The sequence below is a fragment of the Pleurodeles waltl genome, chromosome 8 (assembly GCF_031143425.1).
Source record: "Pleurodeles waltl isolate 20211129_DDA chromosome 8, aPleWal1.hap1.20221129, whole genome shotgun sequence".
Classification (NCBI taxonomy): domain Eukaryota; kingdom Metazoa; phylum Chordata; class Amphibia; order Caudata; family Salamandridae; genus Pleurodeles; species Pleurodeles waltl.
The window spans coordinates 716,131,585-716,149,739 of record NC_090447.1 but is presented as its reverse complement, the minus strand read 5'-3'; the positions used below and the strand labels follow the sequence as shown (position 1 = coordinate 716,149,739).

The following is an 18,155-nucleotide window of genomic DNA, read 5'->3' as shown; positions in this document are numbered from 1 at the left end:
AGGCCTGCTGAAATAACACCTTCGTTTTCAACTCCTTCGTTTTTTTCTCGTTCTTTTCTTGTTCTTCTATCTCCCTGTTCTCATAATATTGGGCCATTGTCAGTATTCCAGTGGCAGTAGAGAATGGCCACGTACTTTCAAACAATTTCAATTTTCCCTTTATGTCTGGTAATAAATTGTCCACGAATTTGTCAACAAAGAGTCTTATTCCCCCCTTCAGTAGTCATGTCTTGGCCGTTGTAATCAGAAAAGACACCCTCAAACCTTGAATAAAAGTCTGAAACACCCGCATCCTTTTTCTGTTTACAGGCGGCCAATTTATCCTGTGTGGTGCAAGTATGGTCTTCAATAAATCCAAAATACGCAGTGGGAGAGCCAATATAAGTGGGTCTGGTTTCGCTCCCCCAACCCTGTCTCTTTCTGCTGCTTGCAATTGGTCCCACGTGCCCCCTAGTTCAGCATGGTCGTGCCTCCGTACTTTTGACCATACTTCCTGCGGGACTACTGCTGCCATTAACATGTCAATATCAGACGTCATAGTACATGATTCAAGAATTTGTTGCAATTCTTTATAATATCCTGCAGGGTTCTTACGGGGGTCAGGTAAGGCGGATTTAAGGGTATATGTTTCAGATCTTTTCCATGGGGTGTGTACCCACATTTGTTGAAAATGCCCTGCGGTAATAACTTGGCCAGCGTCATCAGCCACCGGTTCTCGCCAAACCGGCGGAACCTCTCTCATGGGAAACATGGATGCCCTTACAGAAGGGCTACATGTCCACAGGCGGTCCCTATATACAAGAAGAGTAACAACATAATCATGTAGACCAGAACCAAATGTCAGCCCAGTAGAGGCGCGCTTTCGGAGGTCCACCAGTCCAGCGGGAGCTGAGGAACCATCATCCTCATATTCTTGTATTATAATGTTGCACATAAGGGTGGCTGCATGTAACTGAACTAAACTATCCCATTGTTTCATAGTGTGGACAATGTCCCTGACCCCATAGTCATTCCAATTAGTCATCCACCTCTGTGTCATTTCTTCAATGACATCTTCCTCTTGTGAATTAGAGAACAAGTGTCAGCGCAGGGTGAGCTTTCGCGGGGTCATGGGACGGGGGGTATGTGTGGTGTCTAAACAGGAGTCAGGGGTGGGCCAAACGGGGGCCAGTCGAGGGGTGGGTACAGTCGGGCGGGGTGTATCCTCTATAGGTCTGATGACAGGAGGAGTGGTGGTGGGTGGCGGAGCACTCACCTGATATCTAACCGGGGGTGGCACAATAGGGTCACCTGGTGCAGGTTGAGGATGTAGTGTAGGATATATTGGTGGAGTATATAACGGGGGTTTATCTAACATATCGTTTAAAATGGGGTCTTCCTCTTGTGGCTTATCCACTATTGTCCTGGAAGGGTAACACTTATCAGTTTGTAAGTGAAGCCTTCGGTCATGTTCTAAAATTTTCTGTTGATGTTCAGCTACGTCAGAGTCGTATACCTTTTCAGTCACCGTCCTGGTCTTATGTCTCAGTAATTCTTTCTCTTCCTTCCTACGTCTTTGGTCTGCTTCTTTCTGCCAAGTCCGTAGTGAATCAAACATCCCTGGTCTACTTTTTGTCACAAACAAACGTTCCTGTAAATAGTCTAATTTATCTTTATCAAATGTCCCGTGAATAGGCCATTGTAAATCAGAACTACTTTTGGTTCTTTTTCTCCATATATCAGACCAAATAATCGGACCTATGCCATATTTAACATATATATCATGATTCGGAGTCCCTGCCGGAGGAGCGGGGCATGTTTCCTCCAGGCGGGAGTCCCTACTGCAAAGACAACAACACAATTTCCTGAAACAACTGAACGCTGGCATTCTTCCAGTATTTTTTTTTTTTTTTAAATTCTTACACCAGTGGTTTGAATACACCAAATGAGTGGCAAATATGCCCTTTGCTTCCTATATACTTAAATGACAACTGAGGTCAGTCTTACCACTGACGTCGGTCTTTGCAAAGAGCGATAGAAACCGTACAATACTCACAGACCTATTTTTAGACAGGAATCTTTCAATTCCCGTCCTTACCTGACACTTCTGTTATAGTCCAACAGTTGGGGACTCCAGTAGTTCACGGAAAACAGAGACCCGAATTCAGACAGCGCCAGGAGAAGTCGAGCCGGCTGGAAGACACACAGTGGAGATCCGCAGGTCCACGACAGAGAACGAAGCTCAGAATCTGGTGTGGGGCGCCTCCCTTGGAAATCCAATCGTGAGTCCTCCGTCACCTGGGCGGTCCCCTGGATGCCTGACTCGGGTCCCTGTTCGGGTGCCAACTGAGGAACCAGGAAAGATTTGACCCCCACCCGGGGTCTCCTTCCCAGCGGTGGAGGGACACCCTTTATGTCCTCAGGGTCAATTTAGCAGAGAGTTCACAAATCAGACGGAGTCACCAACTGGCGGAATAAAGAGAAGTTTATTACATGGATTATAGCTCGATCTAATACAGAGTCCCAGGACAGTCAAGTGACTATCCTACGGAGGCTGCCCCTTCACTCTGGGGCACCCAACCTTATATACACACAAAACTGCTTAGTCAGATGACAACTCCACCCCTATCGTATTCAAGGTCCTCTGCGGTCTTCAGAATATTTCAGGGATACACGTGTGGTGGGAGAAGGTACTGATGCAGCTGGCAGGAGGTGGCAACGACCTGTACAAACTTGTTCTGGCAGTTACTGATTAAGCACGACAATTCTCGGAACTGTAATTGGAAAAAGTAATATGGCAGCGATAAGCAGATTGCAGCCCAAGGCTGCGAGCACAAGGTCAATCATCAAAGTTCAGGAGGTTTGTCGAGCACATGGCAACATAATAAAGATAAACAGATGCCTAGCAGCTATGGTGTATGATTAACTTTATGTACATTTCTCATGAGCGACAAGACTTGCAGCAATCACTTCTCGAGGCAAGAGAATCTCAATCGCCATGCACGGAGAAGCTCCGCTCCTTCCATTATCGAGAATATATGATTAAGGCCCATGATGAGCATGACAAGGTGGGTGAGTTATTGGAGTGGCTATCCAATCCCCTACCCAAGAGTTACTTGATACTAGAAATTGACTCACTAACAGAGGAAACCCTCTACAGAAAGGAGATATTAATAACGCCTTTAAAGAGTATTACGAAAATGTACGTGCCTCCGCCCCCCTCCACTGCACGAGGCTCTCACGGAATTCCTAGACACTATAGAACTGCAGCGCCTTGATTGGGATAACAATGAGACCCTGGCGGGCCTATCACCATCCAAGAGAGCCCGTACAGCTATTACAACCATGGCTCGTGGCAATGTTCCAGGGACCGATGGATTCCCAGTTGAATTCCATGCCATATACTATAAGAATTGGCCCCCAAGCTTGTTGATCTATACAACTCTGCTTGTGAAGCTGGTAGCCATCCACATACAACCAAAGAGGCGCACGCAATCCAATTTTTAAAGCAGGGCAGGTCCCCTTGTGGCATGCGGTCCAATCAACCACTGTCATCATTAAATACGGACTACAAGATATTAAGTAAAATATATTGGCCACTCGCCTCCTCCCACAAATGTGCACGCTTATTCATACTAATCAGTGTGGCTTTATACTAGAGCACAATACAGCCATAAATATCAGACTATTGTTGATCATGGAGACACACCCAGCAGAGGAGGATGAAGTGGTGATAGTATTGATAGATAACTGGACGGCATTTGATAGCCTAAGGTAGGACTACTTATATCGAGTGATGGATAAAATGGGGCGGGGGGGTTCAGCTAGTGGACTAAGTTACTCTATACCAACCCTATCGTGTGAGTATGAACCAGAGAGGTGATATCCCTCGTGTATACGGTGGGTAGGGGCATAAGGAAGGGGTGCTCTTTCCCACCACTACTGTTCGCAATTGTGATTGAGTTTCTGGCCAGCGGAGAACGAATGGGGAAACACTACTGAGGACTAAACGGACACGGAACATCCCATAAAATAGCTCTCTTTGCAGATGATATGCTCCTCTTTTTGAAGAACTTAGAAGTGGCATAATAGGGGTTATTTCCTTGCTGAAGCTTTTTGGATCCCACTCTGGGCTCTGCATTAATTGGCAGAAGTCCTTATTTTTCCCCCTTTTTACGCAATATGCCTTTCCCGCCAGAATTGCATGGATTATCATGGGAAGGCTCCTGCATAAAATATCTAGGAGTCAGAATATATCACTACAGGCGAAATGCCCTAGATGGCATCATAGGTGAGGCGATTAGAGCACTACGCACCAATATAGGCTTTTGAAAGATGCTTCCGCTTTTGGTTGCTGGCTGAAAAGCATTATCGAAGATGGTGGCACTCCCCCACCTACTTTATTTATTTTTATGACACTGCCCCTAGTTATCCCCCGCAAAATGTTCACTGAAATAAGACTCTACTGGTGGAACTGATCTGGGCCTGGAGGCACTGGACTTCTAGGCATATTACCTGGCTACCTAGGTTCACTGATTCAACCAATGGCTACGTGCCTGTTAACATCTGCCACAGGTTGCCCCAATTGGTGTGCCCAAACTTTTGCTGCTCTCCCAACTCCTCTTGATCCCCCACATGTCCTATGTCAGGGTGCCTGATCCCACTGACCTCATTCGCCCAACATTCCAGTGCAATGCCTTGCCACCCAGAGGGACACTGGAGCATTAGAGAGGATATATGTCAGGGTATTACTCGCGTAGGTGACCTGGAAGCCACTGGCGAATGGAAATATTGGAACTAGGCCTCTCTGCCATGACCGATAGGAGTAAAGCGGTCACCCTCTTCTACCAAGCGATAAGAGCAGACATCAGCTTGCCCCTAGGGGGCCTACAACAGAAATGGGAGGACGATGTAGGGCTCCCGATATCAGATTCGGGCTGGTCCAAGATATTACCCAACTCATATCACGTTTTCCGAAAAGCTAGATTTTAAGTTAATCAACTTTTATTTTCTACATAGGGCATACCTAAACCCAGGGAAAATTAAACTGACATTTGGTGTGCTTGATGCAGCATGCCCTAGATGTGGAGACAGAGGCTCAGAATTGGTCCGTGTAGTGTGGGCTTGCACTGCTATACGTGACTTCTGGGATGAGGTGGTGTCCTGCATAAATGAAGTCACAGAACGGACGCTGCTGTGCAGTCCGCTAGCATGTATACCAGAAGTCTTCCCCCATCCTGCTTAACACAAAATGACCTCTAAATTCATAGAGCTCGCCTAATAGAGCTTAGGACAATCTAGTGGAATGCCTCCGAGCGCCAATCATTGATTCTCCTGATAACGTCATACATACATATCAAAAACAAGGAGATGTCAGTTGAATGTATGAGATGGGCGCTGAAAGCCTAGGATTGGTTCCACAAGTGAGTATAGCAACATCACTTAACCGAGAAATGGCTTTTGTTGAACTATTCCTATATGAACTCTGAGGTGTGGATGGGTGGCAGGGGGTAATGTTTTATCACTGCGTGTGAATTCAATCATAAGTAAGCACTGAAAACTGACATATCGTGATATGTGAATACTATATTGCTATATGTGATCCTAATCATACAATATCCTTGTTTCATTCTCTGCCATAAGGTTCACAGTAATTACATTTATCACACTTGAATATGTTGAACACAATACAATTATGTTTAAACAAAAAAAATCCAGAAGCAACCAATGCCATCTAAAAGCAGGTTATGTTTTGTAAAGCTGGATCATCATTCCACTTTTGTGCAATATCTAGACACCCCCAACCCCCTGCATGAGTCATGGAGCGGTGAACAAAGCAAGTGAGTAAATAATTTCAACTATGGGACATTTTCCTCCTAAACACAAGGGAAAACACTTAAGACATGCCAGACGGAAATGTGATCATGTGACTTTCAGATAAGTGTGTGTTAGGTAGAAACTTAAGACAGCAGACAAATTCTTGTACTACAGAACAAATACTGTGATTCCGATACCCTTTGATGGGGAAAATAATAACAGTTATTTACAGCCTTGCAAAAAAGGTATAATGTTAGCAACAACTAATTTATAATTAAAAAAAAAAGAAACCTGATTTTCTTAACATAATAAAATTTGGTTGCAGATCCGCTTTTAGTAAATAGCTACATCTATATTAATCGCTGCTCACCTGATATTTTCTTCCACTGGTTGTGTCTGGATTGTGTCATCATGGTTCTTTCTCGTTTTCATTTCTTGTATCATTCTCTCCAGTTTTGCATTTTGCTTATGCAGAACACACAGCACAGCTTGCGCATTTAACTGACTGAGCACATCATCCTCTCCCAAGGTTTCAATACACTCCACCTGATGATGCCTACTTAGAAAATATCTTCCAAGGTTCATTACCTCATCGTAGGATCCCTTCTGTAAAAAAAGATGTCTAAGTAACATCCTCAAATCTGAACGGTGAACATACCGGGCAAGGAAAGAAGTTAGCAACAGTTTCCATGAAATAGCACTAGTTTAATTTGCAAAGATTGAAAGCTGGTACATTGTGTTATGATATGAAAGGTACTCCATCAGCAACAAATAAATGTCCTCTCTGCAGTGCCCTGTAATGTGTCTTCGGAGTCATTTAATCCTTGCAAATCCACCTCTTCATCATCGGACTCCCAGATTAGAAACACACAAAAACATAAAGCTTCTTTATGTAATACAATCAATTCTCCTGATCACAAAGTATGGCTGCCTCCGGAACTTATTTTTTTTGCTACCCCAGCTAGAACAGCAGTTGGTGGCTAGAAAAAAACAAATGGGATGAAGCAAGTAGTGTAGGGAGGAATGGTAATTCTGAGTAAAGTGAATAAGGCAATCGGTAAGCAACCACCAACCCATCGTCTTCTTTGTCTTACTTCTTCATGACATGATGAAGCATACACCAAAGCAACATGCAGTTTATTTCTTGAACCACCCGCAAGCATTTCTTCAATAACAGTGATGAAATAATTCTTGTAGCACTGAAGAAATAACTTGTGTCAAAGGCAATCTGACCTGAGTTACATATCAACATCCAGTTGTCTGGGAGGACAATTGAGGGAGGAGATGACGTCATGGTTTGATTACTGTCCTGTAACAAATTTCCAGTAGCCTGTTGCCGATAGGTACACACCATTCTTGTGGACATACAAAGGACCTGCCCATCAATATCTATTTGAGTCACTGAATAGGTCAAAGAAAATATTGCAATGACTTTAAAGACCAAAACCACTCTGTATGGTGTAAAACCTTTTTTGCCCTCGAGAAACTGACAAAAGGATGTCACAATATCTAAACACCACAAACCTGCTGGCTTAAACTCAAGGATGTGAAGAAGAAACTTCTCCTTGAAAATGGGGGAAACCAATATGGATTTACACCTCAGAAATTAAGCCACGATCGGACCTCAGAAACAAGCAATCTGGGTACATAACCCAGCTGGAGAAATGCAGATATGATTCACACGAAGGAAGTGACCTACAAGATCAAAATTGGCATAAGGAGAGTCACAGTGAGCTCAGTAATAGTGGTAAGTCACATGTGGGTGCAAGGGGTTTAGCAAAAGGCTATATATACCACAAATCTCAAAAGCCTGACCTCAAAGTGACTGTTGGTGGCCACACTACCCCACTGTAGTGATGGGGTAGCAGAATATATACGGTAGCGGGTGGAATGGAATCATGTTCCACAGTATTACATGAGGCATGGAATGTGGTTGGGCATTCGAGAGTTGGGGGTTGACAGTGCTGGTTATATGCTTCTTGTGTCTCTTTTGGAATAAACCTGAAGTTAAGATGACGAGTGTGTCAGCGCTATTACTACAAAATTTGGCGACGAGGATGCAATAGTTTTGTAAGGTGTTCGTGTATGCCATGCAATAGGAATGTGCAACGCTTCTCTGCTGCGTGGGAGGGCGTCATCGATATAAAGGGGGTTATTACAACTTTGGAGAATGTGTTAATCCGTCCCAAAAGTGACGGATATACCACCAGCTGTATTACGAGTCCATTATATCCTATGGAACTCGTAATACGATTGGTGGTATATCCATCACTTTACCGTCACTTTTGGGATGGATTAACACCTCCTCCAAAGTTGTAATAACCCCCAAAGTGTTCTACGTTTTGCTTGCTAGGGAGACCCTGCTATCAACAAGTCTACTTGTTTTTTTTAGGTTTTTTTAAACAACGTGGTGTAGCCGGGCACTAGGCTCACTGTTTTTTATGCACGAGGGCTTACCGTTATTGAAATACAAGAGCTGTTGTGTTCGCAACTGCAGCAGGAAGCACGTGAAACTGCGAGGCAATTGGACCTTGAGACGCACTGTACGTTGACAATAAAAGCCCTATTGCCAATAGAAATGCTACGTTGGATGACGCACGGCGGGCATTTTGGACGGTTGGTGTGGATGCTATTGGTCTTTATGAAGAACATGTCATACAGGTGCATCTTATACATCTAGAAGTCTGCTTTTTTTGTTTCCTTCCGGTTTTGTTTCCTGGTTTTAAACTGGAAAGAAGTAGGTACTACACAGCACTCAAGACTGTGAAATTTTATCTTTTTAGAGGATTTCACCAGCAATGTGAAATCAACTAAATAAATACAAATTCACAGTCTCTATTGGTCATGAAGGTTATTCGGGTATTGTTTGTACAAAAGGTGCATCAAAGTCCTCTATTGGTGGCCTAAGGTAGATTTGGAAATTGAAAGGTATGTACGGGAATGTATGGATTGTGAAAATAGTGACAAAGCTCAGAAAACATTAAATCCACCCAAGTCCTCGTTAGTTGGTCCTGAAATCCTGTGGAATGAGGTTGCATTGGATATTATGGGTCCAATTACATGGAGTGATGGTACATGTAGATAGTATTGTTGAGGGAAGGATTTCCAGCGCACATATTAACGGATAATGGAGCCCAATTTGAGTCAGAGGAAATGAAAACATTTGTGAGGCTAGCTGGTATAGAACTGTCAATATCAGGGCAGTGCGCGCTCTACGGGCGACTAGAATGCAAAAACCTAACAATTTCAAGCTAACATAATTTATGCATTGTGCTGATTTGATGTTGTTTAACCTTTTGCATTACAGAGTTCAATCCTGTTCAGCATGCATATAAATGCTGTTCACATGCAATGTACTGCTGCAGACTTTCAGACTGTGTCAGGGTGTGGTCCCCTTCCAAGGCCTTCTAGAAGCTTTCCCTGCAGCATGCCTGGGTGTGGTTGGTGGGCTGGGCTAAGACTCTATAAAAGGGAGCCAGCCCAGCTCCACATGCTCATTATTCAGAGGTCCTGGTGCAGAGCAGCAGCAACAACTTCCTGAGCTCCTGTTCCGGAGGCCTACTTCGATCTTTCAGGCCTTTGCCCTTCATTTACATTGGTGATCCTTGATCAGGGCAGTAAGACGGAGGTCATGCTTGGCCCCCGATCCCGCTTTCAAAGGCATCCGAGCTCTTGGGCCAAATTTTCATGTTGAGATTTTACCTTGTGTGTGTGAATATGCTCTGGGTTTTTTCTGTCATTTACATGTTAATATTCGAATCAGCAAGACGTGCGATTCGTTCCTCGTGCTTTAACCCTTGATATTCATTGTGCGCTACCATTTCTTGGCAGTTACATGGTGGCATTTGAAACGGAAAGACGCGCAATTCGTTCCTCGTGCTTCAACCCTGGATATTCATTGTGCGCTACCATTTCTTGGCAGTTACATGGTGGCATTCGAATCGGCAAGACGCGCGATTCAATTCTTGTGTGTAATTCATGTTATTCCTGGTACGCTACCATTTCTTGTTATTCATATGGTAGTCTTTGAATCGGCAAGTCACGCGATTCCTTTTCTTGTGTTTAATTCATGATATTCAATGTGCGCCACCATTCCTTGGCATTCACATGGTGGGCTTCGAATCGGCAAGACGCGCAATTCATTTCTTGTGTCTAATTCATTATATTCATTGTGTGTTACCATTTCATGACATTTATTGGCTGACATTCGAATAGGCAGAACGCGCGATTCATTTCTTGTGTTGAACTCATGCTATTCAGCGAGCGTTACCATTTCATGACATTTACTTGGGGGTGCTCGAATCAGCAATACGCGCGATTCGTTTCTTGTGTTTCAAATCACGGTGTTCATTATGTGCTACCATTTCATGGCATTTCCTTGGTGACCTCAGAGTCAGCAAGACGCGCGATTTATTTCTCGAGTCTTACTAATGTTATTCATGGTGCACAATCATTCCATGGTATTTACAATCTTTGTGAAAATCTGCAATGTGCGCAATTCATGTTCCAGCAATTTTGAGAAAACAAAAAAATGCTAGAGTTCTAGATGTAATGTATGTACATAATAAGTTCCTCAAGCATGATTCATATGATGGATTAGAAATCATTCAGATTATTTCCTGATCCTCATGCAAAACATAATACTTGAATTTGAAAGTTGCATTTAATCCTTTCTTGATTCCCTCACAGGTATCTAGTCATCTTGAAGCCTAGTTATTTAAGTCTATGCTTAGGTTGTCCATGTTTTTCAGAATGACAATGCTTAGAGTCATAGCCAGTACTGATTAATATGATATAATCTTGATATTGTGTGTTTGAACCTTTTTGCTTCCTACAGGTCTCCTTCCCAGCTGTTCCCTTCCTAATCCCCTTTTCCCCACTTGGACTTTCCTAGACTCTGTGACAATTCTAATCAGAGTATTGGAGCTGTCTTGTGGTGGAAGTGTTGGGAACGTGCACAGACCCCGAGGATCTGGTGACTGACAGAATAGTGAGCCCACAAATTATTATCCTCCTGTTTTGTGTATGTTCTCAACACGGCCACACTGGACGAGCTAGTCAAGGCTATCACTCAGCTCCAAGCAGAGGTGGTATCATCAAAAGATTTGGCAACTAGCCTAGCTGAGAGAGTGAGTCAGTTACAGGATAAGGTAGAGAAGAAGGAACAAAATCCCACAGGTGTGTCTTAGCCAGGTCCTTCTTCTCAGACTTCTGGAGGTAATCCGACAAACATTTCCTTCAATGTTCCTTCAGTCATTCCTTTAGCTCCCCCAGAATGTTTCTCATGCGACCCCTTGAAAGTGCGAACTTTCCTGGTCCAAGTGGAATTACACTTCACCTGCAGACCACATACTTTCCCCGATGCCCAGTCCAAAGTAGCTTTCTTGTTATCATATCTGACTGGAGATGCAGCTACCTGGGCTATTCCTCTTGTGCGTAAAGACAGTCCCCTGCTGTACAACTGGAGAAATTTTGTTCGCAAGTTTGAACGAGTCTTTGATCGTAGAACTGTAACATTGACAGCAGATCGAGAATTATTAGACTTACGACAAGGGAATCAGGACTTAGTGTCATATTTAGCCAACTTTAATCGGCTGGTCGCCGGGACATCCTGGCCCGAAAAAAAAACGAGCAGCCTTGTTCTACAAGGGACTCAAAGAGGAGCTAAAAGATATTCTAGTTCAAATAGACCCACAGCCTACAGACTGTCAAGAATTGATAAACCTTGTTTTGAGGCTGGATCATAGTTTAACAGACCGAAAAAGAACATGCAAAAAGACTGAAAAATATTCCTGCCGTGTTCATGATGATAGAGACTCAAGAACTCCGAAAGAAAGAACGCCGGAACATATGGAAATTGGAACAATCAGGAGACCTTTGACCAAAGACGAAAAGGACCTACGTAGAAAGAATGGACAATGTCTCTATTGTGGGCGCAAGGGTCATTTTGCTAAAGAATGTCCAATCAAACCAAAGAGTAAACGAGGTCCGGCCCAGAAGGTCGCAGCCAATGCACAAGTCGAGTCAGAAAACTAAAACACCCAAGATGCAGAGAAGGGTTGCTCCTGGGTGTCACTGTGGACCCTTCACAATCTAGACATCTCAAACTGGGTATAAAAGTTCAGGTAAAGAAAAAGACCTATTTCAAGAAGGCTCTAGTCGATTCTGGGGCTACCGGGAACTTTGTTGATGCCCAATTGGTTCGTGCATGGGGGATCACATGTATATAAAAAAAGACCCCAAAAATCATCCAGACAGTAGATGGAAAACTCTTGACTGGAGGTCCGGTAACTCTTCAGACTGTCCCGTTGTCGGTGATTTGTGAAGATAAGAATCAAAGAATGAAACATAAAGAGAAACTCATTCTTGACGTGATCCATGCTCCCCAGTATGGCATTATCCTTGGCTAACGGTTAACTCATCACAATCCAGAGATTAATTGGGCAGAACGGAAAGTCGTGTTCCCATCTGCGCTATGTAAAGAACAATGCCTCCAAAAGTTTAAAGTATCAAAAGTTTGCAACTCTTACATAGCCACTGCCGCGGAGAAAGTTAAATTGCCCAAACAACATTCATCTTACGAAGATGTATTCGATGAGAAAGAAGCAGAGAACTTACCTCCTCATAGATCTTATGACTGTCAAATTGATCTAGTTCCAGGTGCGATACTCCCCAACTGTCGTGTATACGCCCTGTCAGAACATGAAAACCAACATTTACTAAAGTATCTAGATCAATTCTTGGAGAATGGTTTCATTCGCCCTTCTAAGTCTCCTGCAGCTTCTCCTTTGTTTTTTGTTCCGAAGGCGAATGGAGAACTTAGAACTTGTATCGACTATAGGGGATTGAACAAAGTCACCATCAAGAATAAACATCCCTTGCCCCTAATTTCGGTCTTGGTGGAACAAGTAAAGAAAGCAAAAATCTACACGAAGTTTGATCTTCGAGGTGCTTATCATTTGGTCAGAATGAGAGAGTGCGACAAATGGAAAACAGCGTTCAAGACAAGATATGGCCTCTTTGAATACACCGTCATGCCGTTTGATCTGTGTAATGCTCCAGCAGCATTTCAATTTTTTTTTATGACGTTCTTAGAGAGTACCTCGACATATTTGCCATAGTCTACATCGATGACATTTTGATCTACTCAATGAAAATGAACATGTACAAAATGTCAAGAAAATTCTTGCAGCCCTTCAAAAGCCCCATTTAGATTGCAAACTAACCAAGTGTGAGTTTCATGTTACCACAGTTGAGTTTTTAGGGGTTATCCTTACCCCTCAAGGTATGGTGATGGCAGAAAAGAAAGTAAAGGCCGTATCTGATTGTATATCACGAACAGTCTTTGGGATGGGCCAATGTTTCCTGGGGTTTGCAAATTTTTACCGGAGGTTCATAAATAATTTCTCCCAGACAGTGGCTCAAATCACTAAGCTATTAAGAAAGAAAGAAAAATTTGTATGGTCTCCAGAAGCTGACCAAGCCTTTTCAACTTTAAAGGAAGCTTTCTCCACTGCCCCAGTCTTGACTCATCCTGATGCGGATCGTCCCTTCATAGTGGAAGCTAATGCTTCAGATGTGGCAATAGGAGCAGTCTTGTCGCAATGAAACAAAGACACTGGACAACTTCATCCTGTAGCTTACATGTCTCGGAAGTTGAACGAAGCCGAACAGAACAATGTCATTGCTGAAAAAGAGCTTCTGGCGATTCGTGACGCCATTAAAGAATAGAGACATCATTTGTTGGGTGCCAAATACACTGTCACAGTATATACTGATCATCGCAATCTTCAGTTCATGAGTTCCGCCAGACTTTAGACTTCTCGGCAATTACCCTGGATGCTGTTTTTTGCCGAATTTGATTTTGTGGTAACTTTCCGGCCTGGTAAAGACAATCGCAAAGTTGAAGCCTGGTCCCGCCAAGAGTCTACCACGTTGCCTGCAGTTCAAACCTCCAGAGCTATCATTGCTCCAGACAAAGTCCTATGTATCATAAAAACTGAAGATTTCTTTGAAGACATCTGCAATTCCTTCACTGTTGAGAAATAGCAGACATGGGCCCAAGCAGATCCCAAAAGGTCGATCAAGCAAGGACTACTTTTTCATGACGCTCGTTTGTTCGTGCCTACTGACAAACTTCGCAAATTAGTGTTTCACTGGTTGCATGTTATACCTACGGCAGGTCATCCAGGTACTCCTAAGACTCTTTAATTAATCCAACGCTATTTTTGGTGGCCTACCCTAACAAAAGATGTAAAAGTGATGGTAAACAACTGCGAAGTCTGTGCTCGCACTAAAACAAGTCATTCAAAACCGAAAGGGTTGCTGCACCCACTCCCAACTCCAAGTCGTCCTTGGGAGCACATTTCTTTAGACTTTTTTAAAGGTCTACCAGTGGTCCAACAACATTCAGTAATCCTGGTGGTAGTAGATAGTCTCACGAAATATGGACATTTCATTGCCTGCAAGAAATTGCCCACCTCCAGTGAACTGGCAACTATTTTACTGAATAGAGTGGTTCGTTATCATGGACTGCCGAAAATGATCCTCTCCAATCGAGGGTCGCGGTTTGCCTCCAATTTCTGGGAGACGTGGTGCAAAACACTCCAAGTGACATCCACACTATCTACTAGCCACCATTCTCAAACAGATGGTGAAACTGAGAGACTAAATCAGACTTTGAAGCAATACCTGCGTGCTTACGCTGAAAAAGCACTTCATTCTTGGACATCAATGCTCTGGTTAGCTGAGTTAGCCTACAATAACTAATTCCACACTTCTACTGGCGTTACACCCTTGTTTGGCTATAATCCTGACACCTTGCCCATCACAATCCCTTAAGAAAGTTCTCTTACACCAGCTGTGTCAGAAACCATTCAACATCTGCATCAAACCCAGAAATTGATTCAACAGCATTTAGAAAAGGCCAAACAAAAATACAAAAAGCATTATGATAAAAAAAACATTGTGAGGGACCGCAGCATCAACCAGGTGATAAAGTGTGGCTTTCCACAAAACATATAGACTTCAAGAAGAAGCACATGTTTAACCCCAAATTCATAGGTCCTTACACTGTCCTTCAGCAAATCAATCCTGTGACCTATAAACTGCAATTGCCAAGATCATTACGGATTCATCCAGTATTCCACACTTCCCTCCTAAAAAAGGCTGTCCAGAAGGTCCGCCCTCATCCAGCTCCAGTTCTAGTACAGGGGGAATTAGAATACAAAGTCAAGAAAGTGTTGGATTCTAAACTGAGAGGGCGTAATCTATGGTACTTAATCTCATGGAAAGGGTATGGCCCTGAAAGTAACTCATGGGTTTCCGCATCTGATATCCATGCTCCAGTACTTGTGAGACGTTTTCATCGTCTCAATCCAGACAAACCAGGCCCTAGTGCGCGTCTGGGAAAGGGGAGTACTGTCAACATCAGGGCAGTGCGCGCTCTACGGGTGACTAGAATGCAAAAACCTAACAATTTCAAGCTAACATAATTTATGCATTGTGCTGATATGATGTTTTTTAACCTTTTGCATTACAGAGTTCAATCCTGAAGACTTATGTTCAGCATGCATATAAATACTTTTCACATGCAATGTACTGCTGCAGGCTTTCAGACTGTGTCAGGGTGTGGTACCCTTCCAGGGCCTTCTAGAAGCTTTCCCTGCGGCATGCCTGGGTGTGGTTGGTGGGCTGGTCTAAGACTCTATAAAAGGGATCCAGCCCAGCTCTGCGTGCTCACTATTCAGAGGTCCCGGTGCAGAGCAGCAGCAACTTCCTGAGCTCCTGTTCTGGAGACCTACTTTGATCTTCCAGGCCTTTACCCTTCATTTACACTGGTGATCCTTGATCAGGGCGGTAAGACCGAGGTCGGGCTGGGCCCCCGATCCCGTTTTCGAAGGCATCCGAGCTCTTAGGCCTACTTTTCATGTTGAGAGATTTTACCTTGTGCGTGTGAATATGCTCTGGGTTTTTTCTGGAATTTACATGTTAATATTTGGATCGGCAAGACACGCGGTTCGTTCCTTGTACTTTAACCCTTGATATTCATTGTGCGCTACCATTTGTTGGCAGTTACACAGTGGCATTCGAATCGGGAAGACGCACGATTCGTTCCTCGTGCTTTAAGCCTTGATATTCATTGTGCGCTACCATTTCTTGGCAGTTACATGGTGGCATTCGAATCGGCAAGACGTGCGATTCAATTCTTGTGTGTAATTCATGTTATTCCTGGTACGCTACCATTTCTTGTTTTTCATATGGAAGTCTTCGAATCGGCAAGTGGCGCGATTCCTTTTCTTGTGTTTAATCCATGATATTCATTATGTGTTTCCATTTCATGACATTTATTGGCTGACATTCGCATCGGCAGAACGCGCAATTCATTTCTTGTGTTGAACTTCTGCTATTCAGCGAGCGTTACCATTTCATGACATTTACTTGGGGGTGCTCGAATCGGCAATACGCGCGATTCATTTCTTGCGTTTCAAATCACGGTGTTCATTATGTGCTACCACTTCATGGCATTTCCTTGGTGACCTCCGAGTCGGCAAGACGCGCGATTTATTTCTCGAGTCTAGCTAATGTTATTCATGGTGCACAATCATTCCATGGTATTTACAACCTTTGTGAAAATCTGCAATGTGCGCAATTCATGTTCCTGCAATTTTGATAAAACAAAGAAATGCTAGAGTTCTAGATATAATGTTGTATGTACATAATAAGTTCCTCAAACACGATTCATATGATGGATTAGAAATCATTCAGATTATTTCCCGATCCTCATGCAAAACATAATACTTGAATTTGAAAGTTGCATTTAATCCTTTCTTGATTCCCTCACAGGTATCTAGTCATCTTGAAGCCTAGTTATTTAAGTCAATGCTTAGGTTGTCCATGTTTTTCAGAATGACAATGCTTAGAGTCATAGCCTAGTACTGATTAATATGATATAATCTTGATATTGTGTGTTTTAACCTTTTTGCTTCCAACAGGTCTCCTTCCTAGCTGTTCTCTTCCTAATCCCCTTTTCCCCACTTGGACTCTCTTAGACTCTGTGACAATTCTAATCAGAGTATTTGAGCTGTCTTGTGGTGTAAGTGTTGGGAACGTGCACAGACCCCGAGGATCTGGTGTCTCTGACAAGAACAGAGGTTTACGGCATTATATCATACCAGGTGAAACTCTGTGGTAGAACAAGTAAATAGAGCATTCAGAGGTATTATTCAAATGGCAAGTAAAGGGAGAAAGAATTGGGAATGTGAACTCAGGAGAAAGTCATGGGCGTATAGATTAACACCTCATGAAACTGTTGGTCAAAGCCCTTTTGATTTAATGAGAGGCAGGGTTCCTTTCTCAAGAATTAATCCGGGATGGATGCAGAGAAGCAGACAAGCAAATTGGAATATGGAAGATGTAAGGCAATGCATGGTAGATTCACAAGTAAAGAATAAAAGGTATTTTGACAGTAAACATGGTACCAAATAAGTACATGTCAAAGTACGACAATAGGTTCGGGTCAAGTCTGTCAGGAAGGTGGCCATGGGTAAGAGTAGGTTTAGCAAGCCTACAAGGATCAGAAAAGTAATGAAGAATACAGTGGAACTGGAAGATGGTAGCATTTGTCATATGAGTCGTATTTCTATTGCAAAGTCTGGAAATGAGAGTGATGAGGTCTTGCAAGATGAATTGCATGATGAGAATATGGGTAGGTATTAGTGGTTAAGCGTTGCACATTGTGAGAGCGCTAATGGCAGAATGGTAGGAAGTGAAGGTGTGTCACAGGATGTAGTAGAACAGAATGGTGTTAAGGGAAATATGGATTTGAGTGAAAGTGGAAGTAATATTGGAAGTAAGGTGAGAAAAGAACTGGTGAAGGGTGGTGAAGAAAGAAGAGTTTGTTTGGGAGGTGTTAGAAATGGGGTCTTTGGTTGGAAGTCAGGTTACCACCTGTCCAAGCAAGGACCCTCGCTCTAGTCAGGGTAAAAGAGAATCACCCTCAGCTAACCCCGGCTCGCCCCCTTGGTAGCTTGGCACAAGCAGTTGGCTTAACTTTCAGAGTGCTAGGTGTAAAGTATTTGTACCAACACACACAGTAACTTAATGAAAACACTACAAAATGACAACACAGGTTTAGAAAAATAGAGAATATTTATCTAAACAAAACAAGACCAAAACGACAAACATCCACAATACACAAGTCAAGCTATCAATTAACAAGCAAAAAGTCTTCATGTAGTTTTAAACACAACGCTAACACTGTTAGAGTGGAAATGTACCTGGGTGCATCAAAAATAACCGCGCATGGGCGAGTGTGCGTCAAAAAGGGCTTGCGATGCATCTATTTCACGCACGAGCGA

The 18,155-nt window shown here is 43.2% G+C and overlaps 1 protein-coding gene across 4 annotated transcripts in view; it reads right to left on the bottom strand.

Moving 5' to 3' along the window:
* Nucleotides 1–18,155, bottom strand: part of LOC138250244 (cytoskeletal protein Sojo-like) — a 196,605-nt gene that overhangs the window by 59,895 nt on the left and 118,555 nt on the right. For 3 of the 4 annotated variants that reach the window (XM_069204882.1, XM_069204883.1, XM_069204881.1), the window contains exon 6: nucleotides 6,167–6,402. In XM_069204882.1, the coding sequence (XP_069060983.1) occupies nucleotides 6,167–6,402 (236 nt within the window). Of the gene's footprint in view, nucleotides 1–2,580; nucleotides 2,754–6,166; nucleotides 6,403–18,155 lie in introns of those variants that run through there. The other variant, XM_069204884.1, reaches the window with a different exon arrangement.